Here is a 17,298-nt window from a genome sequence, read left to right on the forward strand (position 1 = left end):
GAGCTAAATATCCAAGGATATACATCCTATTGAAAAGATAGGCAGGTTGGCAGAGGGGGTGGGGTTGCTTTGTTAGTAAGAAATGAAATTAAATCGATAGCAAGAAATGATGTAGGGTCAGATGATGTAGAATCTTTAAGGGTAGAGTTGAGGAACCGCAAAGGTAAAAAAACCATAATAGGAGTTATGTACAAGCCTCTGAACAGTAGTCAGGATGTGGGGCACAAGATACACCAGGAGATAGAAAAGGTGTATAAGAAAGGCAAGTTACAGTGAACATGGAGGATTTCAATATGCAGGTAGACTGAGAAAATCAGGTTGTTAGCGGATCCCAAGAAAAGGAATTTGTGGAATGTCTACAAGATGGCTTTTGGAGCAGCTTGTGGTGGAGCCCACTAGGGAACAGGTAATTCTAGATTTAGTGATGTGTAATGAGGCAGATTTGATAAGGGAGCTTAAGGTGAAGGAACCCTTAGGAGGAAGTGACCATAATATGATAGAATTTACCCTGCAATTTGAGAGGAAAAAGCTGGAATCAGATATAACGGTATTACAGTTGAATAAAGGCAACTGCAGAGGCATGAGGGAGGAGCTGGCCAGAATTGACTGTGAGATTAGCCTAGCAGGAAAGACAGTGGAACAGCAATGGCAGGAGTTTCTGGGAGTAATTTGGGAGACACAGCAAAAATTCATCCCTAGGAAGAAGAAGCATACTAAAGGGAGGATGAGGCAACCATGGCTGACAAGGGAAGTCAGGGACAGCCTAAAAGCTAAAGAGAAAGCATACAATGTGGAGAAGAGCAGTGGGAAACCAGGGGATTGGGAAGCCTACAAAGACCAACAGAGGACAACTAAAAAAGAAATGAGGGAGAAGATTAAATATGAGGGTAAACTAGCCAGTAATATAAAAGAAGATTGCGAGTTCTTTAAGATATATAAAGGGTAAGAGAGAGGCAAAAGTCATTGGGCCGCTGGAAAATGATGCTGGAGAAGTAGTAGTGGGGAACAAAGAAATGGCGGAGGAACTGAGTAGGTACTTTGCATCAGTCTTCACAGTGGAAGACACGAGTGACATCCCCAAAGTTCAAGAGAGTCGGGGGGCAGAGGTGAGTATGGTGCCCATTACCAAGGAGCAGGTGCTAGGAAAACTGAAAGGTCTCAGGTGGATAAATCACTTGGACCAGATGGATTACACCCCCGAGTTCTGAAGGAGATAGCTGAAGAGATAGTGGAGGCGTTAGTGGCGATCTTTCAGGAATCACTGGAGTCAGGGAGGGTCCCAGAGGACTGGAAAATCGCTAATGTAACCCCCCTGTTTAAGAAGGGAGTGAGGCAAAAGACGGGAAATTACAGGCCGATTAGCCTGTCCTCAGTAAGATTTTAGAGCCCATTATTAAGGATGAGATTTCAGAATACTTGGAAGTGCATGGTAAAATTGGGCAAAGACAGCATGGTTTCATCAAGGGGAGGTCATGCCTGACAAACCTGTTAGAATTCTTTGAGGAGGTAACAAGGAGGTTAGACAAAGGATGTTATCTACTTGGACTTCAGAAGGCCTTTGACAAGGTGCCGCGCAGGAGGCTGCTCAGTAAGATAAGAGCCCATGGCGTTAGAGGCAAGGTATTAGCATGGATAGAAGATTGGCTGTCTGGCAGGAGGCAGAGAGTGGGGGGGATAAGGGGGTCCTTCTCAGGATGGCGGCTGTTGACTAGTGGAGTTCCGCAGGGGTCAGTGTTGGGACCACAACTTTTCACTTTATACATCAATGATCTGGATGAAGGAACTGAGGGCATCCTGGCTAAGTTTGCAGATGATACAAAGATAGGTGGAGAGACAGGTAGTATTGAGGAGGCGGAGAGGCTGCAGAAGGATTTGGACAGGTTAGGAGAATGGGCAAAGAGGTGGCAGATGGAATACAACATGGGGAAGTGTGAGGTCATGCACTTTGGTAGGAAGAATAGTGGCATGGACTATTTTCTAGATGGGGAGAGAATTCAGAAGTCTGGAGTGCAAAGGGACTTGGGAGTCCTAGTCCAGGATTCTCTTAATGTTAACTTGCAGGTTGAGTCGGTAGTTAGGAAGGCAAATGCAATGTTGGCATTTATTTTGAGAGGACTAGAATATAAAAGCAGGGATGTGCTGCTGAGGTTTTATAAGGCTCTGGTCAGACCACATTTAGAATATTGTGAGCAATTTTGGGCCCCGTATCTCAGGAAGGATGTGCTGGCCCTGGAGAGGGTCCAGAGGAGGTTCACGAGAACGATCCCAGGAATGAAAGGCTTAACATATGAGGAACGTTTGAGGACTCTGAGTCTATACTTGATGGAGTTTAGAAAGATGAGGGGGGATCTGATTGAAACTTACAGACTACTGAAAGTCCTGGATAGAGTGGACTTGGGGAAGATGTTTCCATTAGTAGGAGAGACTAGGACCTGAGGGCACAGCCTCAGGGTAAAGGGAAGACCTTTTAGCACATGGATGAGGAGAAACTTCTTTAGCCAGAGGGTGGTGAATCTCTGGAATTCATTGTCACAGAAGGCTGTGGAGGCCAGGTCATTGAGTGTATTTAAGACTGAGATAGGTTCTTGATTGGTAAGGGGATCAAAGGTTACGGGGAGAAGGCGGGAGAATGAGGTTGAGAAACATTTCAGCCATGATTGAATGGCGGAGCAGACTCGATGGGCCGATTGGCCTAATTTTTGTTCCTATGTCTTATGGTATATTCCCTCAAGGGAAAGGTAGGGCAAACAAACCCAAAGCTCCCTGGATGAAAAAGGAGATAGAAGTTAAGATAAAGAAAAAAGTGTGCTTATGACAGGTGTCAGGTAGAAAATACAATTGAGAACCAAGCGGAATGCAGAAGGTTCAGGGGGGAGGTGAAAAAGCAAATAAGAGAAGCAAAGAGGAGTTATGAGAAGAGACTGGCAGTCAACATAAAGCGGAATCCCAAAGCCTTCTATCGGCACACAAGTAGTAAGGGGGTGGTAAAAGGAGGACTAGGGCCGATTAGGGACCAAAAAGGGAATTTACACATGGCAGGGGGCATGGCTGAGGCTTTAAATGAATACTTTGCATATGTCTTTACCAAGGAAGCAGATGTTACCACGGCCACAGTGACAGAGGAGGAAACTGTCCCTAGATGGGTTGAAAATCGATAAGGAGGAAGTGTTGGGTACACTGTTGGTACTTAAAGCTGGCAAGGCACTGTGGTCAGATGAGATGTATCTAATAATATTGAAGGAAGTAAGAGAGGAAATTGAAGGGGCAATGGCCATAATCTTTCAGTCTTCCCTAGACTCAGAGGACTGGAGAATTGCAAGATTATGCCCTTGTTCAAAAAACGAATGTAAGGATAAGTCCAGCAATTACAGACCAGTTGGTTTAACTTCAGTGATGGGGAAGCTTCTTGAAGCAATTATTCAGGATAGAATTAATAGCCACATGGAAAAACGGCTGATTAGGAAGACCCAGCTTGGATTTCCAAAGGGGAAATAGTGTTTAACTAACATGCTGGAGTCTTCTGAAGGGTAACAGAGAGGGTTGATGATGGTAATGCTATTGATGTGGTGTACATGGACTTTCAAAAGGCATTTGATTCCATGCCTCAAAACCAACTTGAGAAAAGTTATAGCCCATGGAATAAGAGTGGAATAAGACAGCAGTGTGGATACAAAATTAGCTGAGTAATAGTAACCAGAGGGTAATGGTTGATGGATACTTTTCGGGCCGGAGCAAGGTGTGGAGTTCCCCGGGGTCAGTATTGGGACCCTTGCTTTTCATGATATATATTAATGATCTAGATCTTGTTGTGCAGGGGACAGTGTCAAAGTTTGCGGATGATACGAAACTTGGAAGCATTGTAAACTGAGGAGGACAGTATGGAACTTCAAAAGGACGTAGGCAAGCTGGTGGAGTGAGCAGATAGGTGGCAGATGAAGTTCAATGTGGAGAAGTATGAGGTGATGCATTTTGGTAAGAAGATGAAGAGACAGTATAAATTAAGAGGTACAATTCTTAAGGGGGTGCAGGAGCAGAGGGACTTGACTATATGTGCATAGATCATTGAAGGTGGCAGGACAGGTGGAGAGCGCAGTTAATAAAGCATACAGTATCCTGGGCTTTTATTAATAGGGGCATAGAGTACAAGAACAGGGAGATTATGCTGATCTTATACAAGATACTGGTTAGACCTCAGCTGGAGTATTGTGTACAGTTCAGGGTGCTGCATTATAATAAGGATGTGAACACATTAAACAGACTGCATAAGAGGTTTGCAAGAATGGTTCCAGGGATGAGAGACTTCAGTTATGAAGATAGATTGGAGCTGTTTTCCATGGAGAGGAGAAGGTTAGGAGGAGATTTGATAGAGATGTTCATATTCATGACAGGGTTGGATAGAGTAGATGGGGAGAGACTGTTCCTGCTTATAAAAGGATTGAGAATAAGAGCACATAGATTTAAGGTGTTTTGCAAAAGAAGCAAATGTGATGTGAGGAAAGAACTTTTTCACACACTGAGTGGTTCGAGTCTGGAGTGCACTGACTAACTGCAAGTGTGGCGGAGGCAGGTTCAATCGAGGCATTCAAGAGGGCATTCGATTTTGTTTGAATAGAAATAATGCAAGGGTACGGGGCAAAGACCGGAGAATGGAACTAAGTCATAATGCTATTCGGAGAGCTGGCTGCAAACACGATGGGCTGAATAGCCTCCTTCTGCACCATAACGTTGTGATTCCGTGAAGCACTCTTTCTGTATCTCAGCCTTCTGCCTTCATGTGTCAATCTTTTTGGTCCCTAATTGGCCCCAGTCTCCTCTTACTACCCTTCTACTGTTAAATGTCTATAGAAGATTTTTGTGCTCCCTTTTATGTAAGCTGCCCGCCTCTTATACCCTCTCTTTGCTTATTTATTTAATTTACTCTTCGCCTCTGAACTTCCAGCATTCAGCTTAGTTCTCACTTGCATGATCAACCTAATATTTGTCATACGCTCCTTTTTTTTCTGTTTCATTTTATTTTGTAATCTGTTTGGCCTGTATCGGTCCCACCTTCCCCAAACCAATCCAAATATCTCTGGAATCTGAAGCCGTTCCCCCTCCAGCATCTCTCCAACCATGCGTTCATCTGTTCTATTCTCCTATTTCTATACTCATAACGTGTGGCACCAAGGGTAATCGGAGATTGCTATTTTTGAGGCCATGCTTTCTAGTCTCTTTCCTAGCTCCCTAAATCCTGCCTGCAGGGCTGCATTCCTCTTTCTACCTATGTCAGTGGTACCAATATAGATCACGACTGCTGACTGATTGCTTATCTCCCTCACTTACTCTGCAGCTGCTCAGTGACATCCCCTAACCTGGCATATGGGAGCCAGCATATACCAGCCTGGTTTTAAGTCTGCTGTGCAGAAAGCATGTCTGTTTCACAGACTAGAAAATCCTCTATTACCACTGCTTTCCAACTCTTCCTCCTGACCTCTGTATAGTTGAGTCACCTGTGTTGCCATAGACTTAGCTCTGGCTGCACTTTCCAGAGGAACTATCACTCAGGACTCTAAATTGGTAACAAAAACAAAAATACCTGGAAAAACTCAGGTCTGACAGCATCTGCAGAGAGGAATACAGTTTAATGTTTCGAGTCTGTATGACTCTTCAACAGAACTGAGGAAAAATAGAAAAGAGGTGAAATATAAGCTGGTTTAAGGCCGGTGGGGGGAAGAGACAGGTAGAGCTGGATAGAGGGCCAGTGATAGGTGGAGATTGCTAGAAGATGCCACAGACAAAAGGACAAAGAGGTGTTGACGGTGGTGATATTAGCTAAGAAATGTGCTAATGATGACATTAAGGGTAGAAAGGACGAGCAAGGTACAGGTAGCCCTAGTGGGGGTGAGGTCGGGGGAAGGGGGAAATAGGCTGAAGGTAGATATAAAACAATGGATGGGAATACATTTAAAAATAATGGAAATAGGTGGGAAAATAAAAATATATATAAATTATTGGAAAGGTGGGTATCGGAAAGGGAGTGGGGATGGAGGAGAGAGTTCATGATCTAAAGTTGTTGAACTCAGTATTCAGTCTGGAAGGCTGTAAAGTGCCTAGTCAGAAGATGAGGTGCTGTTCCTCCAGTTTGCGTTGAGCTTCACTGGAACATTGCAGCAGGCCAAGGAAGGACATGTGGGCATGAGAGCAGGGTGGTGTGTTGAAATGGCAAGCCACAGGGAAGTCTGGGCCAACCTTGCGGACACCCAGTCTGCATTTGGTCTCTCCAATGTAGAGGAAACCGCATTGGGAGCAGCAAATGCAGTAGACTAAATTGAGGGAAGTGCAAGTGAAATGCTGCTTCACTTCACTATCTATTTTGTTCTGCATGCAATGTTCTAGATGTAAAGCAACAGATAACTACTTTTGTCTAGATTAGCTGCCCTTTTCTGTTAGTATAATCTTGTGCTTGGCATATAGGTGCCAGGTGCCAGCACCTAGGTTGACTAAGAGGGCTTAGTGTTGCGAAACAGTCATTACCTAGGCTCACATAGACTCCTGTCTTGTTATCAACTGATACATCGAGTAGGGGTCGTTGGCTTGCTACCAGGAATAAGAATTCTGACTATGCTGTGTGACTATCCCAATTGATATTTGATACCTCAGCTCATCTGAGTTTCAGATCATGGACCAATCAGGAGACCCTTGTTATAGCTATTCCTCGAAAAATCTTAAATCTGTTGGATTTCCCCCCTGTATTGCTATATTATTATAGATCAGAGCTCTGGAGTTGGATCCTAACCTGTACCGGATTGGACAGAGTAAGGTTTTCTTCCGTGCTGGTGTATTGGCTCATCTCGAGGAAGAGAGAGACTTGAAGATCACCGATGTCATCATTGAATTCCAAGCCTTGTGTAGAGGCTATTTGGCAAGAAAGTAAGAAACTGATTTTTGAATGATTTTTAACTTTGGGGGTTGGGGTTGGAGTCTTGTTATCGCTCTCCAAACCTCATTAAAAGTTGTAGTAATTCTAGGGGGAATGTAGAAATCTGATTCCTTTGCTTGGGTTAAGTAAATTTGGGAATATTTTTGATCTAAGCAACCATCCATTGGATCTTTTCCAATGTCTGTCTGCCCATTGGAGGCATGAGAGTAGCTTTGGAATGACATTTCTTTGTGATGTAGTGAAGCTGTGATCAGTACTCTGTTCACTGGGTTTTGAACTGGTACATATCACACATACATCCTGAACTTTTATTCCCCCTACGTTGATACATTGCAAGTCTTGCTTTTCCTCCTCTTGTTCCACTTAGCTGGCTGTAATTTATTCCGCCCTTATTCCTCTCTTGCCTGCCCTCTGCCTTGAAAAAAGATATGTCAATAAGGGTTAGATAATTACAATGCACATGAGGTAATGGAAGTTTAAGCCATATTTTTCAGTGTACTTGTACAGTCATTTCTGACTACAACCTACTGTTTAGATGAGAGTCTATTTGAGTGGCCTGAGACACTAGTATCCAAGCCCCATATTTAGCTAAGGCAGCTGTTTTTTTTCTTAATAGAAATTACACTGGATTTTGAAATATTACTTTGTTCTCCTGGCTTAGGCTGCAATTTGCTGACCAAGTTGAGGCAAACTATCTGTACCCAGCTGTCTACCAGTCTGCATTTACAATTTGTGTTGCATTTCTTTGTTTTCTGTCTCTGTGGGCCATCAGTTAATGGAATGCTGAGATTAGGCACTTCTGTTGTTAATCACAGCCACAATGCTGCATTCTAAAGTAGATAGAACATGCTGATACATGAACATGACCAAATACTCATTCTGCATTCCTAAACTCCTGTCTGCTGATGACTATCATATGTCTGATCACACAAACCTTTCCTAGGAATAGGATCAAGCCACATTCCACTAAAGTATTTGATCCAAAACCTTTCATAATTTTAAAGACCTATTAGATCACCCCTCAAGAGAAGAGACCCAGTTTGTCAATTCTTTCCTGATTTTGTTTTTAAACTGTCAAATTTCAGAACAAAATCACCACCCTTACTTTATCTAAAAAATGCTAAAAATGCTATTGTGATACATGAAGCCAGTCGTTGCTGAGAGAGTGCACATTGGATTAAAGAAACAGGCCATTCAGCCCAGCTAGTCAATGCCATTATTTATGTTCCACTCGCGCCTTCTCCCATCTTATATTGATGGCCTCTAGTTGTGCTCTTCCCCATAAGGAAAAACATTCTCTTTGTATCCATTCTATCAAAACCTATGATAATTTTAAAGACCTTTGTTAGGTCACCCCTTAGCCTAATTTTGTTCAAAAGAAAAGAGATCCACCTATCAATCCTCTCCTGATATGTGTACCCAAGCATTTCTGGAATTACCCATTATAAATCTTCTGTGCACCTTCTCCAGTGCCTCTATATATCCCTTTTTATAATATGACAACCTGAACTGCACATAGTGCTATGTGGTCTAACCAATGTTCCATACAGTTTAGCATAACTCCCCTACTTTTAATTGTTATTCCTCGAAATAAAGATGATGGTGGGGGGGTGTGGTAGTGTGGTTAGCTCAGTTGGCTAGATGGCTAATGTGTTGTTCAGAATAATGCCAACAGCATGTGTTCGAACCTGTTTCTACTAAGGTAGACTTAGGGCCTGCCTCCTCATCCTGCCCTGAAGTGGAGGACAATGGCAAACCACTACTGACAAAACCTACTAAGAAAATGGCTCAGGATGAAACATCAGACAACGAGCCAACGACCCGCCTCCAGACAGACCACACATGAATGAATGAGAAATGTATTTTCATAGCCTAACTAACCTTTGGCGCAACTTTTAATGATTGTGTAAGATCCGTTTGTTACTCTGTGTGCTCTGTCTGGAGGCAGGTACCTGGCTCGTTGTCTGATGTTTCATCTTGAGCCACTTTCTTGGTAGTTTTTGCTAGTGGTGATTTACCATTATCTTCCACCAAGAGCAGGGTGAGGAGGCAGGTCCCAAGTCTACCTTAGTGGGAACAGGGACCTAACTCATGCTGTTGGTGGTGTTATGAATGATATGTCTATCCCACTGAGACTTGCTCCTGCCAAATCATAAATGACTCCTCTATTCTTTGTACCAAAATTTACTACTACTACTCATTTATCTGTGTTGAGCCTCATGCCATTTATTTGCCCATTCTCCAAGTTGATCCCAGCTGATGTTACTGCTGGACAAGCCAAATACCAGGGGGGGAGCCTGGCTTAATAGATCCTAACTTGTATTTTTTTGTTTAGATACATGGAGAGTGGCTATTGAACAGAGTCAGAGAAGTCAGCTGATAAATTTTTAACAAAAGAATAAAACATTTATTCAACAAGAAAAGATTAACTATGTTACAATATTCCTTCACCCACAACTATACCTTTTACAGATATATATAGGTTTGTAAGAATAGCACAAGTTACAAAACCTATCTTCTACTCTAATGTTCACTGTCCATGTAAACCTATAGGTGACCTGTGATCAGACATACCACGTTCTCAAATCAAATGACAGATGCCACCTCAAACAGGTGCTATGGATCTTTCATCAGCTTTCCCTAGACACTGGTCTCACCATGAGCCAACTCGCTGAGCACTGTCTTTCACATGAGGATTTCCAAGCTCCACTCTCGAACAACTCGCTTTGAAATCTTCTCCCAAACCAATGCTTTCCCTCTGACACCTTCCACAAGGGTCCACTTCCAGGGTTTTGAACTCTTCTTCCAATGTTCCTCTCCCCTGGGTCACCACTTGTATTCAAACTTTCTTCCATACACACATTCCCACTGACTCAGCCGTCAACGGTACACCACTGCTTCACATGCCCATGTAGAGTTACAGCCCTTCAGCTCTCTCCTTGGATCTTCTGGCTTCTTGCATGTCTATATTGCTTTAAATCTACTTCCTGCAGCTTTCTTCCTTTAAGCTTGGAGCCTTTCTCTGCTCCTCATTCTTAACTTCACTTAACAGGACCTTTTCCAGGTTCCTGTCCCTTTCCTTTGACAGAAAGGTCTTGGGACCTTTCCTGTTCCACTCCCCTGGATTTGGGGACTTTCTTCTTTAAATTCTGGAACCTATTTCTGTCATTTCCTCTCCTGTCCAGCATCCACTGGCAGCTGGTTTCAACTTCAGTTTGGGACTTGCTATCTGTCCTTCCTTTTCTGCAACTGCTCCCAACTGAGCAGTGTCTGTCTGTCTGTACCCCAGTTACTAGGCAACACCACAGTTTTTTTTCCTACTCTTGTTTGCTTTGACTCTTTAAGAGTTGTAAAAATCTCATTAGAAATGCAAACAGAGCTTTAGACCTGCTGTCTCCACTCAAAATGAAACTAAATTTCAGGTTTAACCTTTTAACCCACAAATAGAAAAAAATATAAATTGAACTTAAAGATATACCTTATTCTTAACGCACCCAAATACACATATAATTTAAACGTTCCCTATTTCCTAATACAGTCCTCTGGCACTGCACCTTTTTATGGATGCGTTATTAAATGTGTAGTAATGCCACTGCGATCCCTTCCCTAGATTATTTTAAAGTACTCTGATACAATTCATCCAGAACAGGTTCTTTGTCTTCTGAATTTGTTTAGCTTGTTCAATGCATTCCCTTTTTATTTTAAATGCATTTAATCTCATTATTCATCTCATCGTTCACGTTACTCATCTCATCATTCAATGATGCTTAATTGTTCTAACTCCCTTGTAAATACCAAAGCAAAATAATTTTTTAATATTTCTGCCATCTTTCTTTCATTACCTGTAGTATTATCCTGTCTATCCCTTAATTTCCCTATTCCCATCACAGCTTTATTTTGTTGATCCTGTAAAATATTTTATTATTTTCCTTTGTTCTGTGATAATTTAATTTCATAGTACCTCTTTGCCTTCCTAGTTGTTTTTTTTTCACTTCTCTCTTAATCTCTTCGTATTCTTGTATAATCCTGATGGCTATGTATTTAGTGTATGCATCTTTTCCTAAACCTCAGTTGTTCCCTTATGTTCTTATTCATTCATGGAGTCCCACTAGTGTTTACTTTGCTCTTTCCTCTTAGTGAAAAAATATTTTCCCTGCACTCTGAACAACATTTTAAATATTTCCCATTGTTCTACATCATTGTTTGCTAATATAGTTGCCTATTTTATTTTCCCAAGTTCTATTCTCAGCCCCTCAAAGCCATTTTTAATCCAATCTACTAGATTGTTTTTCATCATAACTATGATCACCTTAAAGTGTATTATATTATGGTCACTGTTGCCTAGGTGTTCCCTTACTTTTAGTTCTCTTATCTGCCCTCGTTTACTCCCCATTACTAGATCCAATAGCAAATCTTCCCATTTTGGGCTATTTATATATTGGGTTAGAAAGGAGTCTTGTACACATTGTAGGAACTCTATTCCCTTATCCCCTTTACCTGCCTCTTCTGCTCGCTTAATGTCAGGGTAGTTGAAATCCCCTGTGATGATTCTTTTTTTCTCTCAATTCCCTAACTTGTTTGCATATTCTTCCTCTACCTCCCTTCCACTGCGAGATAGTCTGCAGACTACATCCAACAGTGTGATTGATCCATTATTATCTTTTATCTTTGTCAATATGGATTCTATTTTTGTCTCGCTGCATCCCTTTTTTTCTACTGCCATTATCCTGAATAAATACAGCTACTCCACATCCCTGTTTTCCTCCTCTATCGTTTCTAAATATATTTTACCTTGTGATGCCTCAGGAATTCCTGCCATGTCTGGCTCCTCCCAATTCATGATTGTCTTCAGTTTCCCTGTTTTGTTACGGACACTTGTGCATTGCTCACCTTTAATAGGATTTCCTCCTGTTTTATGTTTAATCATGCTTTTAGACTCCTGTTCTATAACTGAATCCTCTAAGAGTTTGGAATATGTGGTGCTGTGCTGCTATTATGGGAACTGTTTTCTAATTGCTAGTGTATTACAGGGCCTTTGCCAGACGCCAGCAGCAGTTAAATGCCATGAAGGTGATACAGAGGAACTGTGCTGCTTACCTGAAATTGCGTAACTGGCAGTGGTGGAGACTGTTCACAAAGGCAAGTATGAATTCCACCCCTTAGAAAAAATGTCTGTCTTAAAAGGAGCTTGCAACTTTTTCCACTTTATCCTAGATTAAAGTATATAGTAATTTGTAAATTTCTGCAATCAGTGGATACTCTAATATAAATAGAGAATGCTGGAAATACTTAGCAAGTCAGGCTGTATCTGTGGAGAAGAACAAGGTTGATATTTCAGGTCAATAACCCTTTGTCAAAACTGGAAAAATAGAGATGTAACAGTTTTTGGGCAGGGAAAGTAGATGGAGAGGAAAGAAGAAAAATGCTAGGCCTATGATAAGGCAAAAGGCAGAATCGATTGAATGACAAAAGGGATGAATGGTGCAAGACAAAAATGAGGTAGTAATGGGACAGGTAAAGACACAATGGGTCTAGAGGAGCTACAAAAGGCAACAGCAGAATCATTACCAGCACCTACTGTCCAAAAAAAATGGGAGCAGTGTTTATGATGTGAAATTGTTGAGACAAAAAGTTGTAAAATTTCTAATTGAAAATGAGTTGCTGTTCCTGAAGCTTCCATTGAGTTTCATCGGAACGGTGTAGGAGACTGAGGACAGAAGTGGGAGTAGACAGAATTAAAATGGCAAATGACAGGAAGTTTAGACTTCCAGACTGAATGAAGGTATTCAGCAAAGTAATTGCCCAATCTCTGTTTGGTCTCTCCAGTGTAGAAGAGACCACGTTGTGAGCAGCAAATATAGTAAATTAAGTTGAAAGTAACCAAATCACCATTTCATCTGGAAAGAGTGTTTGGGTCCTGCATGGTGGAAAGGAAGGTGGCCAAAGAGTAGGTGTTGCATTTCCTGCACTTGCAGTGGTGGGGGAGAAAGTGATGGAAAAATGGACCAGGGTGTTGGAGAGGAAACAGTTCCTTTGGAATACTGAAAGGGATGAGGAAGGTGTGTTTGGTGGTGGAAATGGCAGAGGATGATCTGCTAAATGTGGAAGCTGATGGAATGGAAGGTGAGGACAAGGGGAAATCCATCATAATTCTGGGAAGAGAAGGGGTGAAGGTAGAAGTGCACAAAATGCACAGTGTAGGCCCCTGTCAACCAAAGTGGAGGGGAATCTTCAATTGAAGAAAATGGAAAACACACTGGAAGCACTACTGTGGAAGCTGATGTCATCAGAACAGATGTGGCTGAGATACAGAAACTGAGAAAATTGGAATTTTTAAACTTGATCATATAAATTGAAGTTGGCTGCCTTGGATTTTGGAGGTAAAGTTCTCTTAGTATGGCACCAACCACAGTTCCTTACCCCAAGACTGGAATTTTGGCTGTTTAAAATTGGTACTGAATATTTCTGAAAATTATAAGTATTTTAAAAAGAAAAAGAAGGCTTATGGCAAATGTCAGGAGCAAGATTTAGTTAACAAGCACGAAGAGTATCGAAGGAGTTGTAAAAGCTAAAGAGACAAATGAAAGTTGAGAGAAGATTAACCGACAACATTATGAAATGTTTTGGAGTTTAAAAGTTTTAAATTGTAAGTGGTAAATTTACACTTTAAGTGTAAGGCTACTGGAGCTATTAAAGCCCCAGAGGGAAATCTTCCTGTAGAGGCAGTGAACATGGCTAAAATATGATTACTTTATCTTCACATAAAAGTGGATGACGCGAAGGTTACATTGGAAGAGTTATAAGTTTAGGATAGGAATGAATAGAAAAGATGTGCTAAAAGGATTAACATTACTAAAAGTTGGTAGGCACCTGCTTGAGATGAAATGCATCCTAGGATGCTGAAAGAAACAAAGGTAGAAATAACAGGTATTGTCACCATATTTCAATCCCTATTGGATATAGGAGTAGTACCAGCAAACTAGAGGATTGATAATATACCACTATTCAAGAATGGGGGCGTTTGGGCTGCGGGGGTTGGGAGGGGTGGGTGGGTGTGTGGTGTGGAGGAGGGTAGGGAAAAACCTCGAAACTATGGGAAAATCAGCCCAATATTGGTGGTGGGCAGTTATTGGAAACCATCATCAGGCAATATAAACTTTCAAAACAAAACAAAAACAGAATTACCTGGAAAAACTCAGCAGGTCTGGCAGCATCGGCGGAGAAGAAAAGAGTTGACGTTTCGAGTCCTCATGACCCTTCGACAGAACTATATAAACTTTCATTTGAAAAAGCGTGAGTTAATTAAGAAAGTCAGCTTGGATTGTTATAGGAAAAAACACATCTGACTGACTTGATTAAATTCTTTAGTGAGGTAACAAAGAGGATTGATTAAGGTAATACAGTAGACGTTATATGTCTGGACTTTAAGATGGCATTGGACAAAGTGCCACACTGAAGGCCTATTATGAAGATAGAAGCCCATGGAATTAAGAGGAAGTAGCTGTGTGGATATATAATTGGCTGAATGACAGGAAACAAAGGGTGGGTACATTTTTTTCAGGCTGGGAAGTGTTTTGCAGTAATGTTCCCAAACAGTCAGCTTTGGGTCCATTGCTCTTTTTGATTTTTGTATATGACCTAGCCTTCTAGCCTCAGGTTTAGGGAGCAGCATTATAAAGTTTGTGAAGAAACATGGCATTGTAGAAGATGATGAGGATAGACAGATGGTAAAATGGGCAGAAATATGGCAGTTGGAGTTCAGTGCAGATAAGTGTGTAATGATGCATTTCAGAGGACTATCTATGAAAGACAATATACTATAAATGGCTCCATTTTGAAAAGTATAGATGAGCAGAGAGTTTGGTGCCATATACACAGATCCTTAAAGGTGGCAGGGCATTTGATAGAGTGGTTAAGAAAGTGTTTTGGCTATTTGAGTTTATAAATTGAGGAATAGAACAATAAAAGGAAATCATTCAGCATTTCAATCCAGAAACCACATCAATTGTGTCTGGAAAATGGACATTGTCACTAATTCAACTTAGAATGCTCCATTGATTATTCTGAGGAAATTTGAAAGGGTAATGTAGAGTCTTTTCTAAATTGCTGTCTTGCCATAACTGAACTAAACATGCTTCATGCCACCCTATGAAAAAACTGAGTTCTATTACCTTGCATTGTCACCCTTTTATGCCTTTGTGTACAAGCATTTTTTGGATTCATATTTTGAAAAATTCAGGTTGTCGCTTCTAACAACTGTACTTTAATGTACACAGGTGAAGCCATTGTTGCAAGTAAGTCGACAGGAGGAGGAAATGATAGCCAAAGAGGATGAGTTGGTCAAAACCAAGGAGAAACAGTTGCAAACAGAAAAGAGAATGTCTGAGCTGGAGGAGCAACAGACCCAGGTGAATGTCTTCCCTTATAAGAGTGGATTTATCTTTCTTTATGCCCCTGTAATAGATGGATCTTCTAACAGTGAAACATACTACTTCTGAACATTAACAGAAACAGAGCTACATGAAGAGTGACAGCACCCTTTTGTTACAATACTTGGAGAGCACTGATTGATCTCACTGGAGGGAGGCGATGGGGCCATTTTCATCAGAGTAGTTCCTCTAATTTAAAGTCTTGCTTTTAGTGCTTAGATGATTCTGGTATAAAGTTGAACAAAATTCAACCTAAACTTAAATGGTGGTGGGTCTAGTAGTTTTGCTTTTAAATTTGAGTTAATTGTGCCAGAAATGGGAATGCTCAAGTTTGTAAAATACTTTCTAATAATAGGACATAAAACATCATCACTTCACTTGTGATATGAATAACTTACTAGCTTCTCCAGATTGAATCAATTATGTATTTTCCCTTGTCAGACTTGTTTTTTTAACTGAGTCGCACATCAGTTTCTCCAAATATTAATGTGCCCACTATACTGGAAGTGCCTATCTTCCATTTGATAATCATTGGAATTTAAATGTCAAATGAGTGTTCATCTGGCTTGCTGAAGATATGTACAATCTCACTTCACTTGCTTTTCCAGAACCGCTTTATCCAATTTAGGGTTGTGGGGAGTCAGAGCCTATCCCGACAGGCACTGAGCACTAGGCGGGGTACACCCAGGATGGATACCAGTCCATCACAGAGTACACGTACATGCGCTCGGGCATACAATTTAACCGTAGCCAATCCACCTAACATCTTTGGACGGTGGCAGGAAACCGGACCACTGAGTGGAAACCCACACTGACACGGGGGGAAAAGTGCAAACTCGACACAGACAGACACCCGAGGTCAGAATCGAATCCAGGTCCCTGGAGCTGTGAGGCAGCAATGCTAACTACTACACCGTTGTACCATGTACAATCTATTCATCCTATATAGGTTCAGGTGATTAGAAATTCATCAATTTTGGTGGTGAGTTATTGCTAATAGGGATAATTTCAAGGAGATTGGAAAGTGTGAAAAGGGAATGCATGTTGAAAGCAGGGTTCCCTGATGGTTTGGCTAGATCACCTCAGCTCCATGGTGTCCATATGCATTCCCAAAGTAGCTGCACTGCACAGAATGAGGAGGAGTAGATAGTTTCAAAACCAAATGTGAGATGCTGCAGAATTAGCTAACCCTGGGGAAAAACATTAATACTAAAATTGCAAATGACTTTGAGATTGAGTGGTTCTTGGGCTGGTTTGAAATTCCATCCCCTCTGTTTTCACCGGCAACACTTCTAGTTGACCTGACTGGAGAAATCCAAAAAGTCTTCACACTGACAATTTTTTATTTTAAATATTGGGTAATATTTTGATCAAAACATATTTTCCCCTTCTTCCAAACACCCATTCATCCCAAAGTTTCCTTTATTTAACCTCTTGTGGGAATAGTCGTCTTCTAATTGGAAATGATGGTCTGGGGTTTTAACTCACCTATTGTTGTCAACTTGCCAATTGTCTTGCAGTTGCTGGTTGAGAAGTCTGCTTTGCAGGAGCAACTACAGGCTGAGACTGAGCTCTGTGCAGAGGCTGAGGAGATGAGGGCACGTCTTGCAGCCAAGAAGCAGGAACTGGAGGAGATCCTGCATGACCTGGAAGCGCGCGTAGAGGAGGAGGAAGAACGCTGTCAGCAGATGATGACAGATAAGAAGAAAATGCAGCAAAACATCCAGGTAAAGTTGCTGTATCCTCTTGTAGGGTAAGCTGGAGTGTTAGACTTGCTGCATTGAATTCCCTGCTCCTTCCAACCCTAGGAAGATATGTGAGAGTAAATGTCAGATTTTTTTCCTTTATCATCTAAGAAAATGTTAAATATTTTGGAGGAGGTTTGGTGTAGTACTGATGGTCTGTTAGATATCAAACCACCCATGCGCTGGGATTAGTTTATTTTTTGGC

General features: G+C 41.4%; 1 protein-coding gene across 2 annotated transcripts in view; it reads left to right on the plus strand.

The window, feature by feature from the left end:
- The window catches only part of LOC121271794 (myosin-9-like), a 188,674-nt gene that overhangs the window by 123,580 nt on the left and 47,796 nt on the right, over nt 1-17,298 (plus strand). For both annotated transcript variants that reach the window (XM_041178075.1, XM_041178076.1), the window contains 4 exons: nt 6,749-6,909; nt 11,950-12,058; nt 15,196-15,327; nt 16,869-17,075. In XM_041178075.1, the coding sequence (XP_041034009.1) occupies nt 6,749-6,909; nt 11,950-12,058; nt 15,196-15,327; nt 16,869-17,075 (609 nt within the window). The remainder of the gene's footprint in view (nt 1-6,748; nt 6,910-11,949; nt 12,059-15,195; nt 15,328-16,868; nt 17,076-17,298) is intronic.

This window comes from Carcharodon carcharias, chromosome 31, assembly GCF_017639515.1.
Source record: "Carcharodon carcharias isolate sCarCar2 chromosome 31, sCarCar2.pri, whole genome shotgun sequence".
In the NCBI taxonomy this organism is placed as follows: domain Eukaryota; kingdom Metazoa; phylum Chordata; class Chondrichthyes; order Lamniformes; family Lamnidae; genus Carcharodon; species Carcharodon carcharias.